The sequence below is a fragment of the Schistocerca piceifrons genome, chromosome 1 (assembly GCF_021461385.2).
Source record: "Schistocerca piceifrons isolate TAMUIC-IGC-003096 chromosome 1, iqSchPice1.1, whole genome shotgun sequence".
Taxonomy (NCBI): domain Eukaryota; kingdom Metazoa; phylum Arthropoda; class Insecta; order Orthoptera; family Acrididae; genus Schistocerca; species Schistocerca piceifrons.
Window position 1 is genome coordinate 21,270,897 of NC_060138.1, and position 23,512 is coordinate 21,294,408.

At 39.8% G+C, this 23,512-nt stretch overlaps 1 protein-coding gene across 2 annotated transcripts in view; it reads right to left on the bottom strand.

Moving 5' to 3' along the window:
- LOC124784850 (tight junction protein ZO-1) overlaps window positions 1-23,512 on the bottom strand; it is a 484,431-nt gene that overhangs the window by 261,170 nt on the left and 199,749 nt on the right. For both annotated transcript variants that reach the window (XM_047254134.1, XM_047254133.1), the window contains exons 6-8: window positions 18,334-18,400; window positions 18,036-18,186; window positions 14,909-15,060 (exon numbers count right to left, since the gene is read on the bottom strand). In XM_047254134.1, coding sequence (XP_047110090.1) covers window positions 14,909-15,060; window positions 18,036-18,186; window positions 18,334-18,400 — 370 coding nt within the window. The remainder of the gene's footprint in view (window positions 1-14,908; window positions 15,061-18,035; window positions 18,187-18,333; window positions 18,401-23,512) is intronic.

Genomic DNA, 23,512 nt, shown 5'->3' on the forward strand with positions numbered 1-23,512 from the left:
CTGTGGCTGCTCCGTTCGGTCAATGGGACTGAGAAGTGCTGTAACATTCATCATACTCCCCAGACTTAAGTCCTTGTGACTTTGATTTGATTCTGAAGATGAAGGAAACACTTCATGTCACTCGCTTCAGAACTGTTCCAGAGATTCGACAGGCAGTAGACCGCTTCATTCGCACCATAAACAGAACAGGCTCTGCTAACGGTATACTACGCCTTCCACATTGCTGGAAACGGGTTCTACACAGTGTTGGTGACTACTGTGAAGGACAGTTACAGGTGCAAACATGTAACTCTTTGTATTGGCTGTGAATAAATAGTCGCCACTATTTAAGTTCCAACCCTCGTATATGCGAGACACTGAACAGTCAGCTCCACATAAAAAAGACTGAAATCAAGTTGTTCCTCACTGCTACCAGATTAACAAAAACAGACACATACAACTATATTGCCTGGTCAAATGCACTCTCCCCGAGCATCACTCATATTTTAACGAAACTTTTGTCATTTTAGCAAAAAACTTGTATGGGTACACAGCTGCATTGTGCTGTCAAATAACTAACTGTCACTATAGTTTCAGGGACTATTACGTGAGCTTCCTGTGTGTCTACCGATCAGAAGGGTCTGAAATCCCTGAATTCCATAGAATTAATTATCTGAGGCGTAATTTTCAGAAGTCTATTGGTCAACCCCCCTCCATGAACCATGGACCTTGCCGTTGGTGGGGAGGCTTGCGTGCCTCAGAGATACAGATGGCCGTACCGTAGGTGCAACCACAACGGAGGGGTATCTGTTGAGAGGCCAGACAAACGTGTGGTTCCTGAAGAGGGGCAGCAGCCTTTTCAGTAGTTGCAAGGGCAACAGTCTGGATGATTGACTGATCTGGCCTTGTAACACTAACCAAAACGGCTCTGCTGTGCTGGTACTGCGAACAGCTGAAAGCAAGGGGAAACTACAGCCGTAATTTTTCCCGAGGGCATGCAGCTTTACTGTATGGTTAAATGATGATGGCGTCCTCTTGGGTAAAATATTCCGGAGGTAAAATAGTCCCCCGTTCGGATCTCCGGGCGGGGACTACTCAGGAGGATGTCGTTATCAGGAGAAAGAAAACTGGCGTTCTACGGATCGGAACGTGGAATGTCAGATCCCTTAATCGGGCAGGTAGGTTAGAAAATTTAAAAAGGGAAATGGATACGTTAAAGTTAGATATAGTGGGAATTAGTGAAGTTCGGTGGCAGGAGGAACAAGACTTTTGGTCAGGTGAATACAGGGTTATAAATACAAAATCAAATAGGGGTAATGCAGGAGTAGATTTAATAATGAATAAAAAAATAGGAGTGCGGGTAAGCTACTACAAACAGCATAGTGAACGCATTATTGTGGCCAAGATAGACACAAAGCCCATGTCTACTACAGTAGTACAAGTTTATATGCCAACTAGCTCTGCAGATGATGAAGAAATTGATGAAATGTATGATGAGATAAAAGAAATTATTCAGGTAGTGAAGGGAGACGAAAATTTAATAGTCATGGGTGACTGGAATTCAAGAGTAGGAAAAGGGAGAGAAGGAAACATAGTAGGTCAATATGGATTGGGGGGAAGAAATGAAAGAGGAAGCAGTCTTGTAGAATTTTGCACAGAGCATAACTTAATCATGGCTAACACTTGGTTCAAGAATCATAAAAGAAGGTTGTATACATGGAAGAGTCCTGGAGATACCAAAAGGTATCAGATAGATTATATAATGTTAAACAGAGATTTAGGAACCAGGTTTTAAATTGTAAGACATTTTCAGGGGCAGATGTGGACTCTGACCACAATCTATTGGTTATGAGCTGTAGATTAAAACTGAAGAAACTACAAAAAGGTGGGAATTTAAGGAGATGGGACCTGGATAAACTGAATAAACCAGAGGTTGTAGACAGTTTCAGGGAGAGCATAAGGGAACAATTGACAGGAATGGGGGAAAGAAATACAGTAGAAGAAGAATGGGTAGCGCTGAGGGATAAAGTAGTGAAGGCAGCAGACGATCAAGTAGGTAAAAAGACAAGGTATACTAGAAATCCTTGGGTGACAGAAGAAATACTGGATTTAATTGATGAAAGGAGAAAATATAAAAATGCAGTAAATGAAGCAGGCAAAAAGGAATACAAACGTCTCAAAAACGAGATCAACAGGAAGTGCAAAATGGCTCAGCACGGATGGCTACAGGACAAATGTAAGGATGTAGAGGCTTATCTCACTAGGAGTAAGATAAATACTACCTACAGGAAAATTAAAGAGACCTTTGTAGAAAAGAGAACAACTTGTATGAATATCAAGAGCTCAGATGGAAACCCAGTTCTAAGCAAAGAAGGGAAGGCAGAAAGGTGGAAGGAGTATATAGAGGGTTTATACAAGGGCGATGTACTTGAGGACAATATTATGAAAATGGAGGAGGATGTAGATGAAGATGAAATGGGAGATAAGATACTGCGTGAAGAGTTTGACAGAGCACTGAAAGACCTGAGTCGAAACAAGGCCCCGGGAGTCGACAACATTCCATTAGAACAACTGACGGCCTTGGGAGAGCCAGTCCTGAAAAAACTCTACCATCTGGTGAGCAAGATGTACGAGACAGGTGAAATACCCTCAGACTTCAAGAAGAATATAATAATTCCAATCCCAAAGAAAGCAGGTGTTGACAGATGTGAAAATTACCGAACTATCAATTTAATAAGTCACAGCTGCAAAATACTAACGCGAATTCTTTACAGACGAATGGAAAAACTGGTAGAAGCCGACCTCGGGGAGCATCAGTTTGGATTCTGTAGAAATGTTGGAACACGTGAGGCAATACTAACCTTACGATATATCTTAGAAGAAAGATTAAGAAAAGGCAAACCTACATTTCTAGCATTTGTAGATTTAGAGAAAGCTTTTGACAATGTTAACTGGAATACTCTCTTTCAAATTCTGAAGGTGGCAGGGGTAAAATACAAGGAGCGAAAGACTATTTACAATTTGTACAGAAACCAGATGGCAGTTATAAGAGTCGAGGGGCATGAAAGGGAAGCAGTGGTTGGGAAGGGAGTGAGACAGGGTTGTAGCCTCTCCCCGATGTTATTCAATCTATATATTGAGCGAGTAGTAAAGGAAACAAAAGAAAAATTCGGAGTAGGTATTAAAATTCATGGAGAAGAAATAAAAACTTTTGAGGTTCGCCGATGACATTGTAATTCTGTCAGAGACAGCAAAGAACTTGGAAGAGCAGTTGAATGGAATGGACAGTGTCTTGAAAGGAGGATATAAGATGAGCATCAACAAAAGCAAAACGAGGATAATGGAATGTAGTCGAATTAAGTCGGGTGATGCTGAGGGAATTAGATTAGGAAATGAGACACTTAAAGTAGTAAAGGAGTTTTGCTATTTGGGGAGCAAAATAACTGATGATACTTGAAGTAGAGAGGATACAAAATGTAGACTGGCAATGGCAAGGAAAGTGTTTCTGATGAAGAGAAATTTGTTAACATCGAGTATAGATTTAAGTGTCAGGAAGTCGTTTCTGAAAGTATTTGTATGGAGTGTAGCCATGTATGGAAGTGAAACATGGACGATAGCTAGTTTGGACAAGAAGAGAATAGAAGCTTTCAAAATGTGGTGCTACAGAAGAATGCTGAAGATTAGATGGGTAGATCACATAACTAATGAGGAGGTATTGAACAGAATTGGGGAGAAGAGGAGTTTTTGGCACAACTTGACAAAAAGAAGGGATCGGTTGGTAGGACATATTTTGAGGCATCAAGGGATCACCAATTTAGTACTGGAGGGCAGCATGGAGGGTAAAAATCGTAGAGGGAGACCAAGAGATGAATACACTAAGCAGATTCAGAAGGATGTAGGTTGCAGTAAGTACTGGGAGATGAAGAAGCTTGCACAGGATAGAGTAGCATGGAGAGCTGCAACAAACCAGTCTCAGGACTGAAGACCACAACAACAACAACAACAACAACAATGGTCAAACAATGAGTGTCAAGTGTTTTATGTATACACAACCAGGTGAATTAAAGGGCTGGGACAATATTGGATTAATAAAGGGAATAATTGACCAGTGAATCAATCATCTTGTGACAGCCAGAGCGAGAGCACCAGCAGCAGCGAGTACTGTTTGTATAAAGCGTTTTTGTACTTATTTGCTGCGCTTAGCTTTTAAATAGTTTTTCTGGGAAAACCTAGCGTAGTTTTCGCGTCTCGTATTTCAGTGAGTGTTTCTTGATTATCAGAGTAGCTCATCAGAAGATTATCTTGAGAATTTGTCACCGTATAGAGTAGGGTAAACATAGTCATGTGTAGGGACTGTGGTTGTTGTGAGCGGACGCAAGGAGAATTGGCCACTCTTCGGGGGCAGGTGGAGGCTTTGTCTGTTAGGCTCATCGAGCTCGAGGCGCAGGCGTCGGCTCGTAGTGGCGTTGGGGCAACTGTGGTGAGACCTATGCCTACTTCGGTGGCCTTGGAATCACATGGAACCCCTGATGTCGCTGCGTCTTCCGGCAGTGAGCATCTTACCGGTCAGCCATCACTCCAGGGTGAATGGCGGACAGTGGTGGGCTCGCGCGTGGCTGGCCGAAAGGCGAAGGTGGGATCTGGCCGCGTGGCAGCTGCCTTACCCCTTTCCAACAGGTACGGGGTGCTTCCTAGTGGTGATGACATCGTTTCTGAGCCACCACAGGATGCCTCGCCTGTTGGGCCAGTGGCCGATTCTCCGGCAAGGTCCCGACAGTCACAGAGGGCGGGCCTATTAGTTATAGGGAGCTCCAACGTTAGGCGGGTTATGGAGCCCCTCAGGAAAATAGCGGGTAGGTCGGGGAAGAATGCCAGTGTGCACTCGGTGTGCTTGCCGGGGGGTCTCGTCCGTAATGTGGAGGAGGCCCTTCCGGCAGCTATTGAACGCACTGGGTGTGACCGGCTGCAGATAGTAGCACATGTCGGAACGAATGATGCCTGCCGCTTGGGTTCTGAGGCCATCCTTGGTTCCTTCCGGCGGCTGGCTGATTTGGTGAAGACAACCAGCATCGCACGCGGAGTGCAAGCTGAGCTTAATATCTGCAGCATAGTGTCCAGAGTCGATCGCGGTCCTCTGGTTTGGAGCCGTGTGGAGGGTCTAAACCAGAGGCTCAGACGACTCTGCGACTATAATGGTTGCAAATTCATCGACCTCCGTTATTGGGTGGAGAACTGTAGGGCCCCCCTAGACAGGTCAGGCGTGCACTACACACCGGAAGCAGCTACTAGGGTAGCAGAGTACGTGTGGCGTGCACACGGGGGTTTTTTAGGTTAGAGGGACCCCCCCTTGGGCGAAACGATAAAATACCTGACGGCTTACCAGAGAGGACATTATCATCGTTGATAAAGAACGTCCGTCCTCAGTGACCAAAAACAGGAAAAGTTAACGTAATATTGGTAAACTGCAGGAGTATCCAGGGCAAGGTTCCTGAATTAGTATCTCTTATTGAAGGAAATAGTGCGCATATAGTATTAGGAACGGAAAGTTGGTTAAAACCGGAAGTGAACAGTAACGAAATCCTTGACACAGAATGGAATATATACCGCAAGGATAGGATAAACGCCAATGGTGGAGGAGTATTTATAGCAGTAAAGAATTCAATAATATCCAGTGAAGTTATTAGCGAATGCGAATGTGAAATAATCTGGGTTAAGTTAAGTATCAAAGGTGGGTCAGATATGATAGTCGGATGCTTCTATAGACCACCTGCATCAGCAACCGTAGTAGTTGAGCGCCTCAGAGAGAACCTGCAGAACGTCGTGAAGAAGTTTCGTGATCATACTATTGTAATAGGGGGAGACTTCAATCTACCAGGTATAGAATGGGATAGTCACACAATCAGAACTGGAGCCAGGGACAGAGACTCTTGTGACATTATCCTGACTGCCTTGTCCGAGAATTACTTCGAGCAGATAGTTAGAGAACCAACTCGTGAAGCTAACGTTTTAGACCTCATAGCAACAAATAGACCGGAACTTTTCGACTCCGTGAATGTAGAAGAGGGTATCAGTGATCATAAGTCAGTGGTTGCATCAATGACTACAAGTGTAATAAGAAATGCCGAGAAAGGAAGGAAAATATATTTGCTTAACAAGAGTGATAGGGCACAAATCGCAGAATATCTGAGTGACCACCATCAAACGTTTATTTCTGAGGAAGAGGATGTGGAACAAAAATGGAAAAAATTCAGAAACATCGTCCAGTACGCCTTAGATAAGTTCGTACCGACTATGGTCCAAAGCGAGGGGAAAGATCCACTGTGGTATAACAATCATGTACAAAAGGTACTACGGAAACAAAGAAAGCTTCATCATAGGTTTAAGAGTAGTCGAATCATATCTGATAAGGAAAAGCTGAACGAAGCGAAAAAGAGCGTAAAGAGAGCAATGAGAGAAGCATTCAACGAATTCGAACATAAAACATTGGCAAACAATCTAAACAAGAACCCTAAAAAGTTTTGGTCATATGTAAAATCGGTAAGCGGATCTAAATCCCCTATTCAGTCACTCGTTGACCACGATGGCACCGAAACAGAGGACGACCGAAGAAAGGCAGAAATACTGAATTCAGTGTTCCGAAACTGTTTCACTGTGGAAAATCGTAACACGGTCCCTGACTTCAGCCGTCGCATGGACGCCAAAATGGAAAATATTGAAATAAACGATATCGGAATTGAAAAACAACTGCTATCACTTAGTAGCGGAAAAGCATCCGGACCAGACGAGATACCCTTAAGATTCTACAGTGATTATGCTAAAGAACTTGCCCCCTTTCTATCAGCAATTTATCGTAGATCGCTGGAAGAACGTAAAGTACCTAGCGACTGGAAGAAAGCGCAGGTCGTTCCCATTTTCAAGAAGGGTCATAAATCAGATGCGAATAATTATAGGCCTATTTCGCTTACGTCAATCTGTTGTAGAATAATGGAACATGTTTTGTGTTCTCGTATTATGACATTCTTAGATAATACAAATCTCCTTCATCATAACCAACATGGATTCCGTGAACAGAGATCATGTGAAACTCAGCTCGCCCTATTTGCCCAAGAAATTCACAGTGCCGTAGACACTGGCAAGCAGATTGATGCCGTATTCCTGGACTTCAGGAAGGCATTTGATACGGTTCCGCACTTACGTTTAGTGAAAAAAATACGAGCTTACGGAATATTGGACCAGGTTTGTGATTGGATTCAGGATTTCCTAGAAGAAAGAACACAACATGTCATTCTTAACGGTTCAAAATCTGCAGATGTAGAGGTAATTTCGGGAGTACCGCAGGGAAGCGTGATAGGACCTTTATTGTTTACAATATACATAAATGACTTAGTTGACAACATCGGTAGCTCCGTGAGGCTATTTGCAGATGACACGGTTGTCTACAAGAAAGTAGCAACATCAGAAGACTCGTACGTACTCCAGGAGGACCTGCAGAGGATTAATGCATGGTGCGACAGCTGGCAGCTTTCCCTAAACGTAGATAAATGTAATGTAATGCGCATACATAGGGGCAGAAATCCATTCCAGTACGATTATGCCATAGGTGGTAAATCATTGGAAGCGGTAACGACCGTAAAATACTTAGGAGTTACTATCCGGAGCGATCTGAAGTGGAATGATCACATAAAACAAATAGTGGGAAAAGCAGGCGCCAGGTTGAGATTCATAGGAAGAATTCTAAGAAAATGTGACTCATCGACGAAAGAAGTAGCTTACAAAACGCTTGTTCGTCCGATTCTTGAGTATTGCTCATCAGTATGGGACCTTTACCAGGTTGGATTAATAGAAGAGATAGACATGATCCAGCGAAAAGCAGCGCGATTCGTCATGGGGACATTTAGTCAGCGCGAGAGCGTTACGGAGATGCTGAACAAGCTCCAGTGGCGGACACTTCAAGAAAGGCGTTACGCAATACGGAGAGGTTTATTATCGAAATTACGAGAGAGCACATTCCGGGAAGAGATGGGCAACATATTACTACCGCCCACATATATCTCGCGTAATGATCACAACGAAAAGATCCGAGAAATTAGAGCAAATACGGAGACTTACAAGCAGTCGTTCTTCCCACGCACAATTCGTGAATGGAACAGGGAAAGGGGGATCAGATAGTGGTACAATAAGTACCCTCCGCCACACACCGTAAGGTGGCTCGCGGAGTATAGATGTAGATGAAATTACTCCAACATAGAAAGCAGTTGTTGCTTGCAGCACCCGAAACTAACTTCAGTGGATTTATAAATTGTGTGGGAAGATTTGAGTGTTGTTCAATCACTGGTCTGAGATATAAATAGGATACAGGATTTTGTGCTCAACTATGCCAAAGATTTTATGGTGCTTTGAGAAAATTCAAATGTAAGTGTAAGAAGAACTGCAGTGTCTTATACTGTGGGCTACTGAAGAGAATAAAGAAGAATTAATGTAACAAGAACTACAGTATGGCAGTAATAGGGATACAAGAAGTAATTTCACTGATGACAGTGGGAGCTTATGTAATATTACTGAACAAATGTTTGAATTTATTAATGGTGACAGGGATAATTTGTGAAGTACAGAAAAGTCAAGTGCACCCAATTTAGATTAGGAATTGACTAAGCTGTATAAGAGCCAGTGGATGTTCTAAGGGATGGAGATTATTCCATGTATGACTAGTGTATAAGGGAAGAAGATCGTTTTTTCTTTTTTTTCCTTTTTTTTCATTTTTTGAGAAAGAATTAATGAAAACTATGTACGAGAGGGGGCTGTAAAATAATGAGACTACAGGTGAAAAACATTTTATTTCAAAAATCTACATATTTATTTATTGTCACCCTATATACTTCCATCCTTTCTCTCTAAAATGCTCCATGCAAATTTTCCATTGATAGAAACAGTGCTGGAAGTCTTCCCCTGTGGGCTCCTTGATGATGTGGACCACTTTTTCTTTCACTCCTCCAATGAACTGTAAACTTATTTCTTTTAATACAGATTTGACTTACGCAACTAGATAAATGTCACAATGCAAGGTCAGGCAAATAAGGTGGGTGGTCTGACACTGGGAGGCTAGCAGCCTCTTAATAGACAGTGTGGCACGAGCCAGTGTGTCATCTTGATGCAGGAAAGGTAACTTTCTCCTCCACAACTCAGGGTGTTTTTTACCTCCTCATGGAGTTTAGCAAGCACCTCAAAGTGTAGTACAGACAATTAATAGTTTGACCTTCAGGAACCCAGTGGAAAACCACAATTACACAACTATCAAAAAACATTTGAACTGCTCAAAAACTTGGGGACATAATAAACAGTCTTCACTGTACACTTGTTTTAGTAAAACTCAGGTTACATTGGCAGTTTTTCCAAGTTTCACATGAAGCTTTATGACAAGTTGCTCTATTACTACACTTATCATTTTTTTCTGACAAAACAAAGTAATAGCTCTTACACAAGTGAAGGGAACAGTCACATTGATTTGTCTACAGACGCAAGAAATACAGCATTAAACTGAAAACACTTCACAGATATTGGTTGTTCATCTTCTGGTGCATAAGTACTTACTCTGAGACAGTGTCAGTGCCACATATAATGTAAGGTCTGGGATGGAATAACAACATTGTCCAGAAACAGGAAACAGATCTCCCATGCCTTGTCTCACTAGTCAATTACCATCCTCCAGACACCCTCTGCCTAGCTACAAAGAAACACTCCTTTTGTGACTCAATACCACCTGTAAGAGAACAAATGAACCACATTCTCAGCCAGAGTTTCAACTACTCTCATCCTGCCTTGAAATTACAAATATCCTTCTCACTATCCTCCCCACGCGTCATACAGTAGAAGTCTGCTGCCTACTCAACCTATGGAATTTCACTGTTCACATCCACTCCACCCCTGCTACCAAGCCCTTGCCTCTTGGTTCACATCTGTACTACAGACCAAGGTGTATGACCTGTTCCATTACAGCCTCCCAGAACAACCTGCTCCAATCCTGTCATTGGCATCTCCTATCCCATCAAAGGCAGGGCTACCTGTGAAACCAGCCATGCGATCTACAAACTAATCTGCAACAGCTGTGCCACATTCTACATGGGTATTCCAACCAACAAGCTGCCTGTGATCACGAATAGCCACTGCCAAACTATAGTCAAGACACAGCTGGACCACCCAGTTGTTGAATGTGCCGTCTGACACAATATGCTTCATTTTAATTACTATAAGTTATGTGATAAATATTCACAACACTGACTCAGCATGTGGGAAGAAAGGTTGTTTAGAGTTTAACATCCTGTCAGTGATAAGATAATCAAAGATAGAGATGAAGCTCAAGTTGTGGAAGAAAGTAATCTGTCACTTTTTCACACGAATCAGCCTGACACTTCACTTGTGCAACACAGTAGGGCCATAGAAACCAAATGGGAGAACAAGTGGTGAATAACATGGAGTTTCAAGAAAGTATTTCATGAGGAAAAATTCTTTCATCCCGCAAACATTCTGAGAGTAAAAAGACTTGGAGAAAGAAATGAGGTAAAATAGTGTTTATTGATTTCAAAAAAGCATGTAGGTGAACTAATAGACAGACACTCATCAAATTTTGTAATAGGAGCAAACAGAAGTCCAAAGTCCGCTATACATCAGTTATTAAAGAAATCTACCACTAACATTAAAATTTCATGGACAAAATTTGGAGCCATTCAAGAGTGAGAGAGAGAAGTCAGACAAGGCAGCAGGTCATCGTACATCTTAGAGAAATAAGAGTATACCAAAGATCACAACAGACACAGAATTACCAAAAATTAGTGCTGTGTGGTGACTAAGATTAATTTTATAAGTGATCGTCCACAGAAAAAATGACGGAAGGTCTCCTAAATTCATATAATTTGATGTGAATCACATTCTTTCCAACCAGAGTGCAGGAAAACACAACATTTTTGTTGCTAGAGAGGCTTTCTGTTACCAAAAGAATAACTTGCCTTTCAGACCATGATGCATACATTTTAAGACTCAAAGGAGTTTGTGTATGCACAGATGTTAATTACATTTTATTTAGAAATGTTAATCCAGTGGCAACATGACTTTTTAAAGAACAAGAGTGGCAGGAAGATTATAGTGCAGGTAACGTAGATGATAAATATAATGCTTTCTTCAACAAATTTCTTATTCCCTCCGAAAGTTGCTTTTCGTGAGCAGATTAAAAACAGGGCACTGGCACTTACAGCAACTTGGGTGGTTGGCTAATGGTATAAGGATATCATGTAGAGCAAAATAGAATTTATATAAAAATATTAGGGATAGTAACAATCAAGCTGCAGTAGCACATTACAATCAATGTTTAAAAAAGTCATGTGGTATGCAAATAGAAAAATGGTGAAGAAAGTGTGTGGCCAATGGCACAAGGTGGAAGATATAAAGTCAATATGTCGTAAAAATGTTTTTGTTACTGATGAGTCAGACATATGTAAAGTATTTAAGAATCACTTTCTGAATATAGCAGCTGAATTAACTAAAAACTTGGTATTTACAGGGAATTGTACAACTCTCTTAGAAAATGGATTCCTAGACTGCTGCCTGAAACATAGCTCCATGATACTGATAAGGATGAGAATGAGTCAATAATCAAACCGCTGAAGACGAAGGACCCTCATCAGTTTGGCGGGGTATCTAGTAGGATACTACAGCACAGTGGTGCATGTGTTAGCCCTACAGTTAGCCACATTTGTAATTTTTCCTTCAGCAAAGAACCCAATATTGATACCACTTTATAAAAAAGGAGAAAGAAATAACGTAGCCAATTTTAGATTTATTTCTATGCCAACAGTGTTTGCAAAAGTTATTGAAATGGCTGTGTAAGAATAACTGATCATTTCAGTTCAGATAATTTGCTGTAAAATGTACAGTTTGGTTTCTGAAGAGGTTTAACAACTTCTTTTCTCTTTTCTCAGTGAGACACTGGTAGGATTAAGCAAAAAGTTGCGAACACTGGGTGTCTCCTTTGATTTAAGTAAGGTGTCTGATTGTGTTGATCACACAATATTATTGCAGAAGTCAGATCATTATAGAATATAAGAGGTATCTCACAACTGATTCCTCTCATACTTTAAGAACAGACAGCAGACGGTTATTCTAAAATATATCTCTCTGCCGATAACACTTACATGGTAGTGAAGGATGTTGAGTGCAACACCGGCAATGTATCACACATGCATTTCAGGACCTGTGTTCATGGCTTGTAGAAAATAAATTGATGCTAAATCACATTGAGACTCAGTTTTTACAGCTTCTAACACATAATTTTACCGAAACTGACATTTTGATAACACAGAACGAGAATATGATTAATGAGTCAGAACAACTGAAATTATTAGGTGTTCAGATAGATAGTAAGCTTAGTAAGCTGTCATGAAAAGCCCACATCCACGAACTTGTTCAAAAACTGAATGCTGCTATATTTATTTCTCATCAGAATAGTATCTGCAATAAATGATAGTTCAACACAAAAAGTTTATTTTCATTCACTTATGACATATGGGATATGCTGGGTTAACTCTTCCCATTCACAAAGGGCAGTTTAAGCAAAATGTGGTATAAGTTTACCAACTTCTCACTCAGGATTCCAGGACTTCGTGAATTCTGACAGTGGGTTCGCAGTATATAGTTTCTTTGATGTCATTTGTTGTTAACAATATCAGCTTGTTCCCAATAATTAGCAGTTTTCATTCAGTTAATACTAGGCAGATATCCAAACTGCATTCTGATCACACTTCCTTGACTCTTATGCAGGAAGATGTACAATATTCTGCTGCACCTATTTTCAATAAGCTACCACAAAAATTACACAGTCTTAGAAGTAATCCTGACACTTTCCAGTCCAAACTGAAAAATTTCCTTGTGACTCACTCCTTCTACTCTGTCAGGGTGTTACTTAGAAAAATTAAGCTAATTCTTATGTTATATTGTTGATTACGCTAATATATACTCATAGCATATCATCCGCACAGGAATCACATATATTTTATTTTATCTATTATTGCTTTTCTGACATTAATTTCATGTAATGGCTCAAAGATGACATAGTAGAAAGAATCCTGATGTGACAGAGAGAAGCATCTGGAATAGGGATTTGGAAGAAACCAAGAAAGGAAACATATTTAAATATCTTAGGGAGTGAATGAATTCTGCTTAACTGTTAGTTCCATGTTTTGATTCTGCTAGTGTATCAGCAGCTGAAACATCCTGTATATGTGTTGTTTAAGGTACAGGTACTAGATAGGGAGAGCAAACTGGGCAGTGTAAGAGGAGGAGTTGTCCATTTTTTTCACAATAGCTGCTCCTCTCCTAATACACATACATAAAGTAATCTACAAGTAATTCCCATAATTACCATTGTGATTAGATAAGCACTAGCCATATATTGTTGTTAGTATATTTTTACAGAAGTAGCTGATTCTGCCTGTTAATGGATAACTTGAATCATTCCACATCCCCAATAGCTCCCATTCATGATGGGATAAAGGCACACAATGAATGAATGAATATCTACATCAACCAGACAGACTTAATACAGAAGTAAATATAGGAAGAGCTTGGACAATGGAATTAGCATACAAATTAACATGTAATGGGTACGATGAAAAGAAGACATCCTACAAAGAGACAATAAAACATTACATCACAACAGTGAAGCTACTGAACAAGGAAGGAAAGATAGAAAAAAGAAAAAAAAATTAGGAAAGATTTTAGGACAAGAAAAAGTAAAAAATGGTTTGCAGAGGAAAAGGAAGAATGAAGACCTGTACAGACAATCAGAGAAGATAACAGACATTATATGCAAGAGAAGACTGAAATTCTATGGGAGTATTACAACACTTACAAATAATATTTTCAACAATACTCATATTATGAAAAGGACAGACTGCTACTCTCCTTAAAGAAGACATGTGTTGCAGACAGGCACAACGAAAAAGACTGTTACACATCAAGCTTTCGGCCAAAGCTATCTTCAGAAAAGAAAAAAAAGGAAAAGCACACCTCACACAAAAACATGACTGCTATCTCCGGCTTCTCTGGAGCAGAGTTGAAAGCTCGATGTGTTACAGTCTTTTTTGTTGCATCTCTCTGCAACTCTACATGTCACCTTTACAGCGAGTAGCAATCTACTCTTTTCATAATATTGTTGTATTCCAATTTATTGTTTCCATTGTTTTAATTAATTTTTTACCAATGTCACAAAGATAAAAGTGACCACAAAATGAACTGACAGTGAGAAATGAAGTGTTTCAAATTAAGACACCCACAAAAAGTCGTGAGGACACTTCGTCAGAAGAAAGAGAAAACCTCAGTGAAAAATGAAGATATTCTACAAGGAGAACAAGAAGAGAGAGATTAGCAAATTTATAGTTTCTTATGATCCATAGTACAACAGATCAGTGATGAAGGTAAAACAAGAAGAATTGAAGACAACAAACGTAAAATTCATTGCTTGGTTACTTTTCTGTATACAAACATATGTACAATGATTTTGAAATGTTTCTTTCACTTTCAGTTCCTTCTTTGCCTCTCATACTGGGATCAGTCACCTATCCCTCTGTATCAGCCTTCTCAGACCTCTCTCTCTCTCTTCCCCTTGATAAGAAAAATGGACTAAGATTTTTAAAAGCTTAGTTTTTTTCCACACTTAAATTTATATATCAGCAGTACTGGAATATTGCCTCATGAAAATAAATAGTGGTGGGCCATTCTATTTGTGGGTAATTTTACATTTTTGTGTAGGGTATTCTCCATATGGGAAAAAACTGTATTGGAGTTCAACAACTACAATAATGATCAATATATTATGTTTATATTAGCATTTCAATGCTGTTGTTAAGTCAGCATAAAAAAACAAATCACACATGGAACTCACTTGATATGGAACGAGTCTCCTCGCTGGCTTGCAACGATTTGCTCGTACTCGTCTTTGCGGTACTGTACAATTAGGTCTATCTGATCCTGCAAGCTTAGCAAGAACAGAACGGCCTCTTCCCGTGTAATGCCCTTCATGTCCATGTCGTTCACCTATACAATGGAATGTTGAAGGTATTAGAAGAAACATAAACAGAAAAATGAAAATTTGAGTACATTTTTGTTTCTCAAAAACTTAGATATTCTGGATGTTATATGATGTTATTTGAAAATCTGAACTTTCTCCAAACGTACGTGTGTGTGAAGTTGGGGGGGGGGGGGGGGGGGGTTGCACTCACACACAACACATGGCAGCATTACTGACTTATACTTAGGGTTGGTATTACAGTGATGATGCTATTGAAGCTCTATCTGAGTCATATTAGTTTGTAGTTTGCTCACTGCTGTGATTATATAAACACATCCAATCTGCTTGTGTGCACAGGGAAACAACAGAGAGTAGTTAACCACTTTCTCTGGTCATTAGGTGAGCCTCTGCCTAAAATTCATTGCTGGCTTTCAACACAAAATGAGAAGAATGACCTACCAGGTAAATGTTTATAACTGGTTAAAATCTCAACCACTGAAGAGAAATATGATTTTGGTGACGCGACAGCAGAGTTACTGTATTTACTCGAATCTAAGCCGCACTCGAATCTAAGCCGCACCTGAAAAATGAAACTCAAAATCAAGGAAAAAAAAATTCCCGAATCTAAGCCACACCTGAAATTTGAGACTCGAAATTCAAGGGGAAAGTAAAGTTTTAGGCTGCACCTTCAAGTCGAAACAAAGTTGGTCCATTGTAATATGAGACACAATTTGGGTCGAATGAATGACGATACAGCTACAGTAGTTTGGTTCGAGTCGTAAGCTTAGCAGTTAAGCTTTACCAGGTAGCCATTGCTATGCGTCAGGTGATCCGTCCGTATTTATACGGGTACCCTTCCTTTTTCACGTGCTTTGTCTGGTTTGATGGTGGTGGTGGTGGGTAGTGTTTAACGTCTCGTCGACAACGAGGTCATTAGAGACGGAGCGCAAGCTCGGGTTAGGGAAGGATTGGGAAGGAAATCGGCCGTGCCCTTTCAAAGGAACCATCCCGGCATTTGCCTGAAACGATTTAGGGAAATCACGTAAAACCTAAATCAGCATGGCCGGAGATGGGATTGAACCGTTGTCCTCCCGAATGCGAGTCCAATGTGCTAACCACTGCGCCACCTCACTCGGTAGTCTGGTTTGAATCGATTGCCTATTTTGCTTCGATCTGATAAGTACCGTTTTCTTTGTTATAGGTGTTTACGTCATTCTAAGCTGAAAATTCATTACTGTACTGTCATGCATTGTTTGTCGCATTCTGATAGTGCGTGTTTACGGCCTGTCGCCGCTCGCAGCATGGCTTGCTTTTGAGCGCGCTACCGCAGCTTACAATTAAAAAAAAAAGAAGAGGAATCGTTTCATTAGTGAAACAATGGCAAGAGACTGCTATTTGTTGTTACTCACACTGCTGCTCTCTTTGATAATGATCAACAAGAACCAAATAATAGACTGCGTATGATAGAACATGTTCTGAATGAGAGTTAGGCGAAAATTTTTCTCCGTTTGAAAATCTTTGCGGCCGTTTCTTTAGTACATCAAATTCTGCACAGAAATTAGAGTCATCTTAGATTTAAAAATCTAGTCAGTTGCCGTGCTTCATTTCTGACAGTATCACTATTAGGCATAAGACTAATACGAATATAAACATGACACGGCAGACAGGATTTAAATGAGATAGCAGCAAACACGAAAGAGTACATGGCAAAATGTTTATATTCGTATTATTCTTATGGTGAAGAGAATATCGCATGTGATTGACATTTCATCAGGTTCCTATTAGCAACCATCTCTTCTCAGAGGTAGGAAAAAATTCAGAATGTAGAGTTGGCCATATTGACAAACATCCCAAACACTCTTGCCAGTCGGATTTTCGTAGTACATTGAAATTCTGCTACATTCGAAGATGATCAATACGGAATTTGTATTTACTTCGTTGGATAATGTATGAAAATGCAGTGGTCGAAACTCGGGGTGGAGAAAAAAAGCTCGTCTTCCACCTTTTTTTTAAATTTATTTACTGATGCAGAGGTTTTAGCGCGAGTATTTATCTTTGTGCCTACAAAGCATGCCTGTGTAGCGCTACATATATTCGACGGCAAAAAGCATGCCTGTGTAGCGCTACATATATTCGAAGGCAGAAGTTAGTTGTGGCAGCACCTACCAACATTTTTCAGAACTTCCGCTTGCTTTGCACTCGATTCTAAGCCGCAGGCGATTTTTTGGATTACAAAAACCGGAAAAAAAGTGCGGCTTAGATTCGAGTAAATACGGTAATGAGACAGCAAGTTTTCTGCAGTTTAGTCATACTTCTGCACATAAGATTATGCACCACATGCTAAATTTCTGCAATACAATTACCAAGAGAGTTCACAGTAGATCACAAGTGTCAATAGCTACTGATTCTTACCCGACTAGAATGTATTTTTAAGTATAATATTTGCAATGATGAAATATCACCCGAGATTTTTGACAGAGAAGAAATTTGAGATTTGTGCAACTATGGAAAAAATAATGCTAATCATTTTTATGGCATAAAATGGTCTACCCTGAAAGGATGCCTGTTACACCGCTCAACAAATTGATGCCAGCAATTCACCCCAAATATTGATGGATATTATCCATAACAAGTGTTATTGTTTCACAACACTGTAGTCCCACACACTACTGTCCACAATGTCAAACTATTAGTACAATAGGACTGAAAGGGTTGCAAAACCATGGCTGTGCACAAGTTCTCATGACTTACTGCTGTCGACTTTATTAACTGCTCCGAGATGTAGTAGTAAAATGTTAATTTTATATCTGCGGTACTGTATGAGAAACAGTAGATAAACAATTGCACAACCAACCTTAGATCTTTTCTCATCAGCATTATACAATCTGACTGGGTGCATTAAAGAAGACGGACTATACATAACAAAGTGATTTACCTGATACCTTCTTTTTGGGACACCTATATATGAAAGTTAAACTACATGTGTACACACAAATGTTACCTTTAGGATCTTGTCACCAGGCTGCAGGCCTTGGAGAGAGGCGGGGCTCCCAGGCTGGACTGCTGTCACGAAGATTCCCACCTCATTGCCTCCAGTCAATCGAATGCCAACAGAACCTTCCTTTTGGAATGTGATGAACCGAGGATCAGGTCTGTATTATTCCAGAGATTTAAAATAAGAATTAATGGAGCTTTTACAGTAATAAATGATTAAATAAAAATATATCAGCATCTGAAATGCTGTTGTGTGCAATATACAAGTCATAATTTACAATATATGCTATTTTCTGGTTACTCACATCGGCTGTTTCGATCTCTGCAGCAGTGGATCATCATCGTACAACTGTCGTCTACTGCTGTAATAGTCTGTAACAAAAAGACATCACTGTACACTGTCAGCTTCTAGCTGGTAACAGACCATAGATACGGAATGGCATTTAAATGCCACTGATACTTTAACATAAAGGTAACTTACAAACATCAATTTTAAGTTTTAATTTTCAACATATGGTCAATGTCAGCCATATGTAGAGTTTACTTGAAATGATGGGATCAATCTTAACTGACAAAGTGCTTTCTAATTGCTACATTTATTACACAAATGTCTCAGAATACATCTAATGGAAACAACATCTCAAACAAAAATTTTCAGCACGTTGTCTGGTATTTAAGAACTACGATAGATTCAATTTTTAGTATGAGCTAAAGTCAAACTATACCACACATTATTTAGCACATCAGTCTGAATGCCAGAATCATTGTACTGTGTCTGAGGGAGAGTACTTTGAAGTCTGTAATGGAATTTGAAGAGTGGTAAATTCAGAGAGCCCTATGTCTTACACTTAGGCCTATTATACAATGAGCAGAAACAGAGAAGGTGCAGGCATCATGTTTATCCCATTTGTTGCTCATAATCCTGAATAGTAGGATGAATGCTCCAGAAATGCTCAGTGAAGACAGTCTCCACTCACCAGCTAATACATGGGCACTGCTCGGTAGTGTCAAAGTGACCTAAGACTATGCAAATCCCAGATCTGTCAGATATCCTGCCAATGTGTCAAGGCAGACTTAGGTAACATAAAGCATATTGTCAGATCATTCCTAAAAACACCAACAGCACACCAGACTGCAGCAGCCAAAACATTGATTGGTTTACGAACATAATATGGTTCTGACACAGATGTCTAGAATCTATCAAGAGGCAAGTACGGAAATTGCTAATCAGTCACGATAGTGGCTTGGCCTTGAATCCCGCACATAGTCTGATTAAGAAGAAGGCGATATACCACAGCAAACCGGGGACAATGGAGCAACAGCAGTGATGCCACTAATGTGTACCTTGGGCAGGTGTGAAAGGAGGCTGGAGCAACATTGCGGCAGGAGGAGGAGATGCAAGGCGCAGAACGTGGAGAGAGCCATAGATCGGAAGGAGAGGATAGAAAGAAAAGGGCAGCACAAGTTCCTACGCAAACAGTTAACCAGCAAAACTGATGATGGCAATGTGAACGCTTGCCAAAATATTGTGCCATTCACCCATCAACTATTTCATCACAAATTACGCAGAGAGAAACTAAAGCAACACAAGCATAGTGATGTTTTTTTTTTCCCAAACAAGTGGTCCCAGTCCCTCCTGAACAATAGGGAGCAAAAGGCAGAGAGAGTTCACATGTCTGATAAATTTTTGGTAAAACAACTGAATCACTTGCCTGATCAACACTGTGACCGTGCATCTGCTGGTAAAATTGATTCCACCTCACATTATTTTTAGTAACATTGTTGATCCACAGAATTCTTTCTCGCAGTGAACAATGTTGTAAGTGAAGGCGCTGTGGATGATGCACCAAATGTTGTATTCACAAGTAAAGCTTAAATGTGCTTGAATAAAGGAAGGAAAACTAAAATTCACTTTTGCGAATGGAAGTACAACAACACAAGGTACTGAGGGATATCTAGGAGAAATGGACCTTTCCCAAGAAATTCCCAGGTGACAGAGTGAGAAGTACAAGGTTGTAAATGCAATGCATAAAGAAAAAATGCAACACAATTCAAGTAGCCATAATCTATATACAGTAAATATTTACAGAGTCCTAATATAGTAGTGTAACACTTAGTCAAAACTGGAATTTTTTTTAACATAATTCCTATTTTTTATACCATTTTCATTCAAATGTAGGCCTAAATACTGCAGATTCTGAGAGATGTCCAAAACATTAGGAATGGAATTTCATTCTTTTCTAGGAGAGAATTTGTGACTGTCAACTCTCATGTGGAGATTTGCCAGCAAATGATAAGGTGCAACTATTTTGGAGATTTTATGCACTTGACTATGACAAGCAGATAAAATTTTTGGCTTTCTAATGTAATGAGATGGCTGATGCAAAGAGACAAACAACAGAAGAGAGTTTGTCTCTTTGCCATTGTTCACTTATATATCACCTGTCTTTAGGAATTCGTAATGCATGTTTTTGTTGACAGATCCTATGTAAGTGCAAATTTTGATCAATTTCCCCCTCAAAGACAAAACAATAAAGCATTCCAAAAGGCCTCTCAGAATCCTGGATCATGACAGACCAAAGCAAAAATGCTACTACTCCAAGTGTAGAAGTTAGTTGTTATTTAAGTTCAGATGTGAGCATCTGTGAAGTGTATATCCTTTCACAGGAAAAGTATTATGAACTACCTCCTGCTTTCACGTGTTTTTGGCATAAAAGCATTGCCAGGAGAGGTTGGTAGAGATCTCTTCATGCATTCTAAAGTACCTTCTTTACACACTTCAATTCGATCCAGGACGGTGGGAGGTGGAATCTGATAGTCTGGTCTGACCATTGCAGTGGGGTGAACAACAACTGACAGATAATTTCTCCTTTCTAAAATCTAATCATCTGTAAATATTTCACTCTCTGTAGTCCAGAAATTCCTCATTACAAGCCATAGTTCCCTACAACGTGATACGGACTTGGCCACTATAGACAAAATAAACAATATTTTCATGTGTATCAATCACCCAGCAACTGTATTCAAGTCACTGACAATGCCAGAAACAATGGTTTCCTTGTCTCCAAGATAGATCCATAGCACTTCAGGGATATTAGCACACTAGACCAAAGATTGCATAGCAACTCATTCAAAATAGCTCAGTATGTCTTGCTACAAATTTCATCAGATGACCGTACTACACTACAGGAATGAAAAAGTCATACCATCCTGCAACCATGGGCTTTGTCAAAACATTGTACAGAAGCTGTGAGGCACTGAGAAAAGAAATCTGATGCCAGCTAACATTTCAGTTTTCCCTATTTCGTATGAGCTTTTTGCCAAGAAGAAAGACTTATTTGACATGTGTCAGAGTACCCCAGCTGAAAATTACGAAGTGAATAGTGAATTTGCATATCTGGCTGGCTGTTGACTGAGAACTCAAAATGTAATGCTGAATGTACATGTTCCGTGTAATTGCAATAGTAACAGTGTTAAATTTTTCAGCATCTTTTGCTGCTGCTTGTACAGATTTATATCGCAATTAACATTATGTGTTCCAGCCTGAGTTGCTATATTTTATCACAATAAGCTTTCTGGTTCTGAAATAACTAACACAAAAACCACACCCTTTCAGCACTACAACATTGCAAATGCACAGAGATCACACTGGTCCTACAGGGAAATTAAAATAGTGCTACTTTTTCAAAGATAAATAATCAATTGTGCAATAACTGTTACAACAATATTCAGAGTGACGTTTGTCTGCATCACAACAGATAACAGTAAAACAGTGTTTTTGGTTTCCTGCAAATTTTGTTTTTTGTTACAAACAACGCTAAATGGATGAACGATTCAATTGTCAGACAAGTAACATACAAACGTATGTGTTCCTCAGGAAAGTGTATTGGGTCCAATTCTATTCTGAATATACATCAATAACTTTCCAGAGGCAAAGAGAAAATGTTTTCTTTGCTAATGTCACCAAAACCACTGTCACTGATAAATCATCAGAACTCTTGTTAGAAAAAGCAAATGAAACTCTCTAGGATGTTTATGATTGTGCAGTATGTGACAAATCAACATTTAATATAAAGAGGAAGCACAATTCTGTTACATTATGCATAGTCGACAAATTTCTGTACTGTGTATCACACACAAAGTATTTAAGGATGAATATTGATTGTCAATTAATGTGGAATGACCACACTAAGATGCTGGCAAAAAGCATCAATATGTTTCGCTTTTAGATTTCTGTCATCAGTCTGTAATAGCCAGTGTTAAGTGGTGACACAATATTTCCATGTACACTCAGTTCTTAGCTATGGTATTCTTTTCTGGTGATCGAAGGCACAAAACATGGATGCAGTTTTTAACACATATAGAATATAACTAGAAGTAGCAGTTGGGCCTGGAGACCCATACTATACCAATTGAATATACCTGTCAGTCTGTTGTGCATACCACAGAAAACATAACTATGTATTTCACTAATAGTTTTGTACATAGCTGTGGAACAAGACCCAGTTTGGACCTTAGTTTGCTACGCAAAACCAAACAAAAAACTGAAAACAGCATTTTCTATCAGTTATAAAAGTGTATCATAAACTGCCTAATGAAATGAAAATTACTATTAAAATACATCTGTTTAAAAAGGTAGCTAAATAGTTCTTCATAAATAATGCATACGTCACAATCAAAGATTACTTAGAGGATTCAGAGCAGTGGTTAACAGGGAAAGAGGATAATCACAACACCTTGTCACGTTACGACATTCTGCAATGCTTTTGCACAAAAATTACATGTTGGAATATGCAGTGAATTATAGTAATGTCTTGTGATTCTCCTGGGTTCAAAATCTCACTCATCATGGAGGATGCTTACTCAGTTTTTTAGGTGGACTAAGGGGAGAACATGATGACATGCATGGGGTTAGAGGCATGTTTACAGGCCTGCAGTCAGGTTCCCTTAGGGACTTGACATAATGCAAGCGGCACAGCAGCAAGGTCATGGTTTCAGAGCCACCAGAGTGTGCAGCCGATGTGTGTAGCAATGAAGACAAAAACTGTGTTCATATCAAGAGGGACTAATCAAATGGGGCAGTGCAGTTATTAAGAAGTTAACCTCATATTCAGGAGGATGAGATTGTTCTGTCCGATCATCTCGCTTTAGGTTTCCCTAAATTGTTTCAGGCTAATGCTGGGATGGTTCTTTCATCAAAGGCCATGGCCAACAACCTGTACTATGCCCATATACTTGTGAATTCAAACAACGGAAAGTCCTGGAGGCAGTAACACCAATATGGAAAGAATAGCAGCTACTAACTACACTGAGGAGGCACTTGGCCACAAACAGGTACAATGAAAAAGACTGCTAAAATATTAAGCTTTCAGACAAGGTCCTTCTTTCAAAATAGGTAACTCACAAACATTCATACAAGAACAACTCACACACACGTGGGCACTATCTCCAGCTACTGTAGTAGCCTGACTGTAACCACGTCTG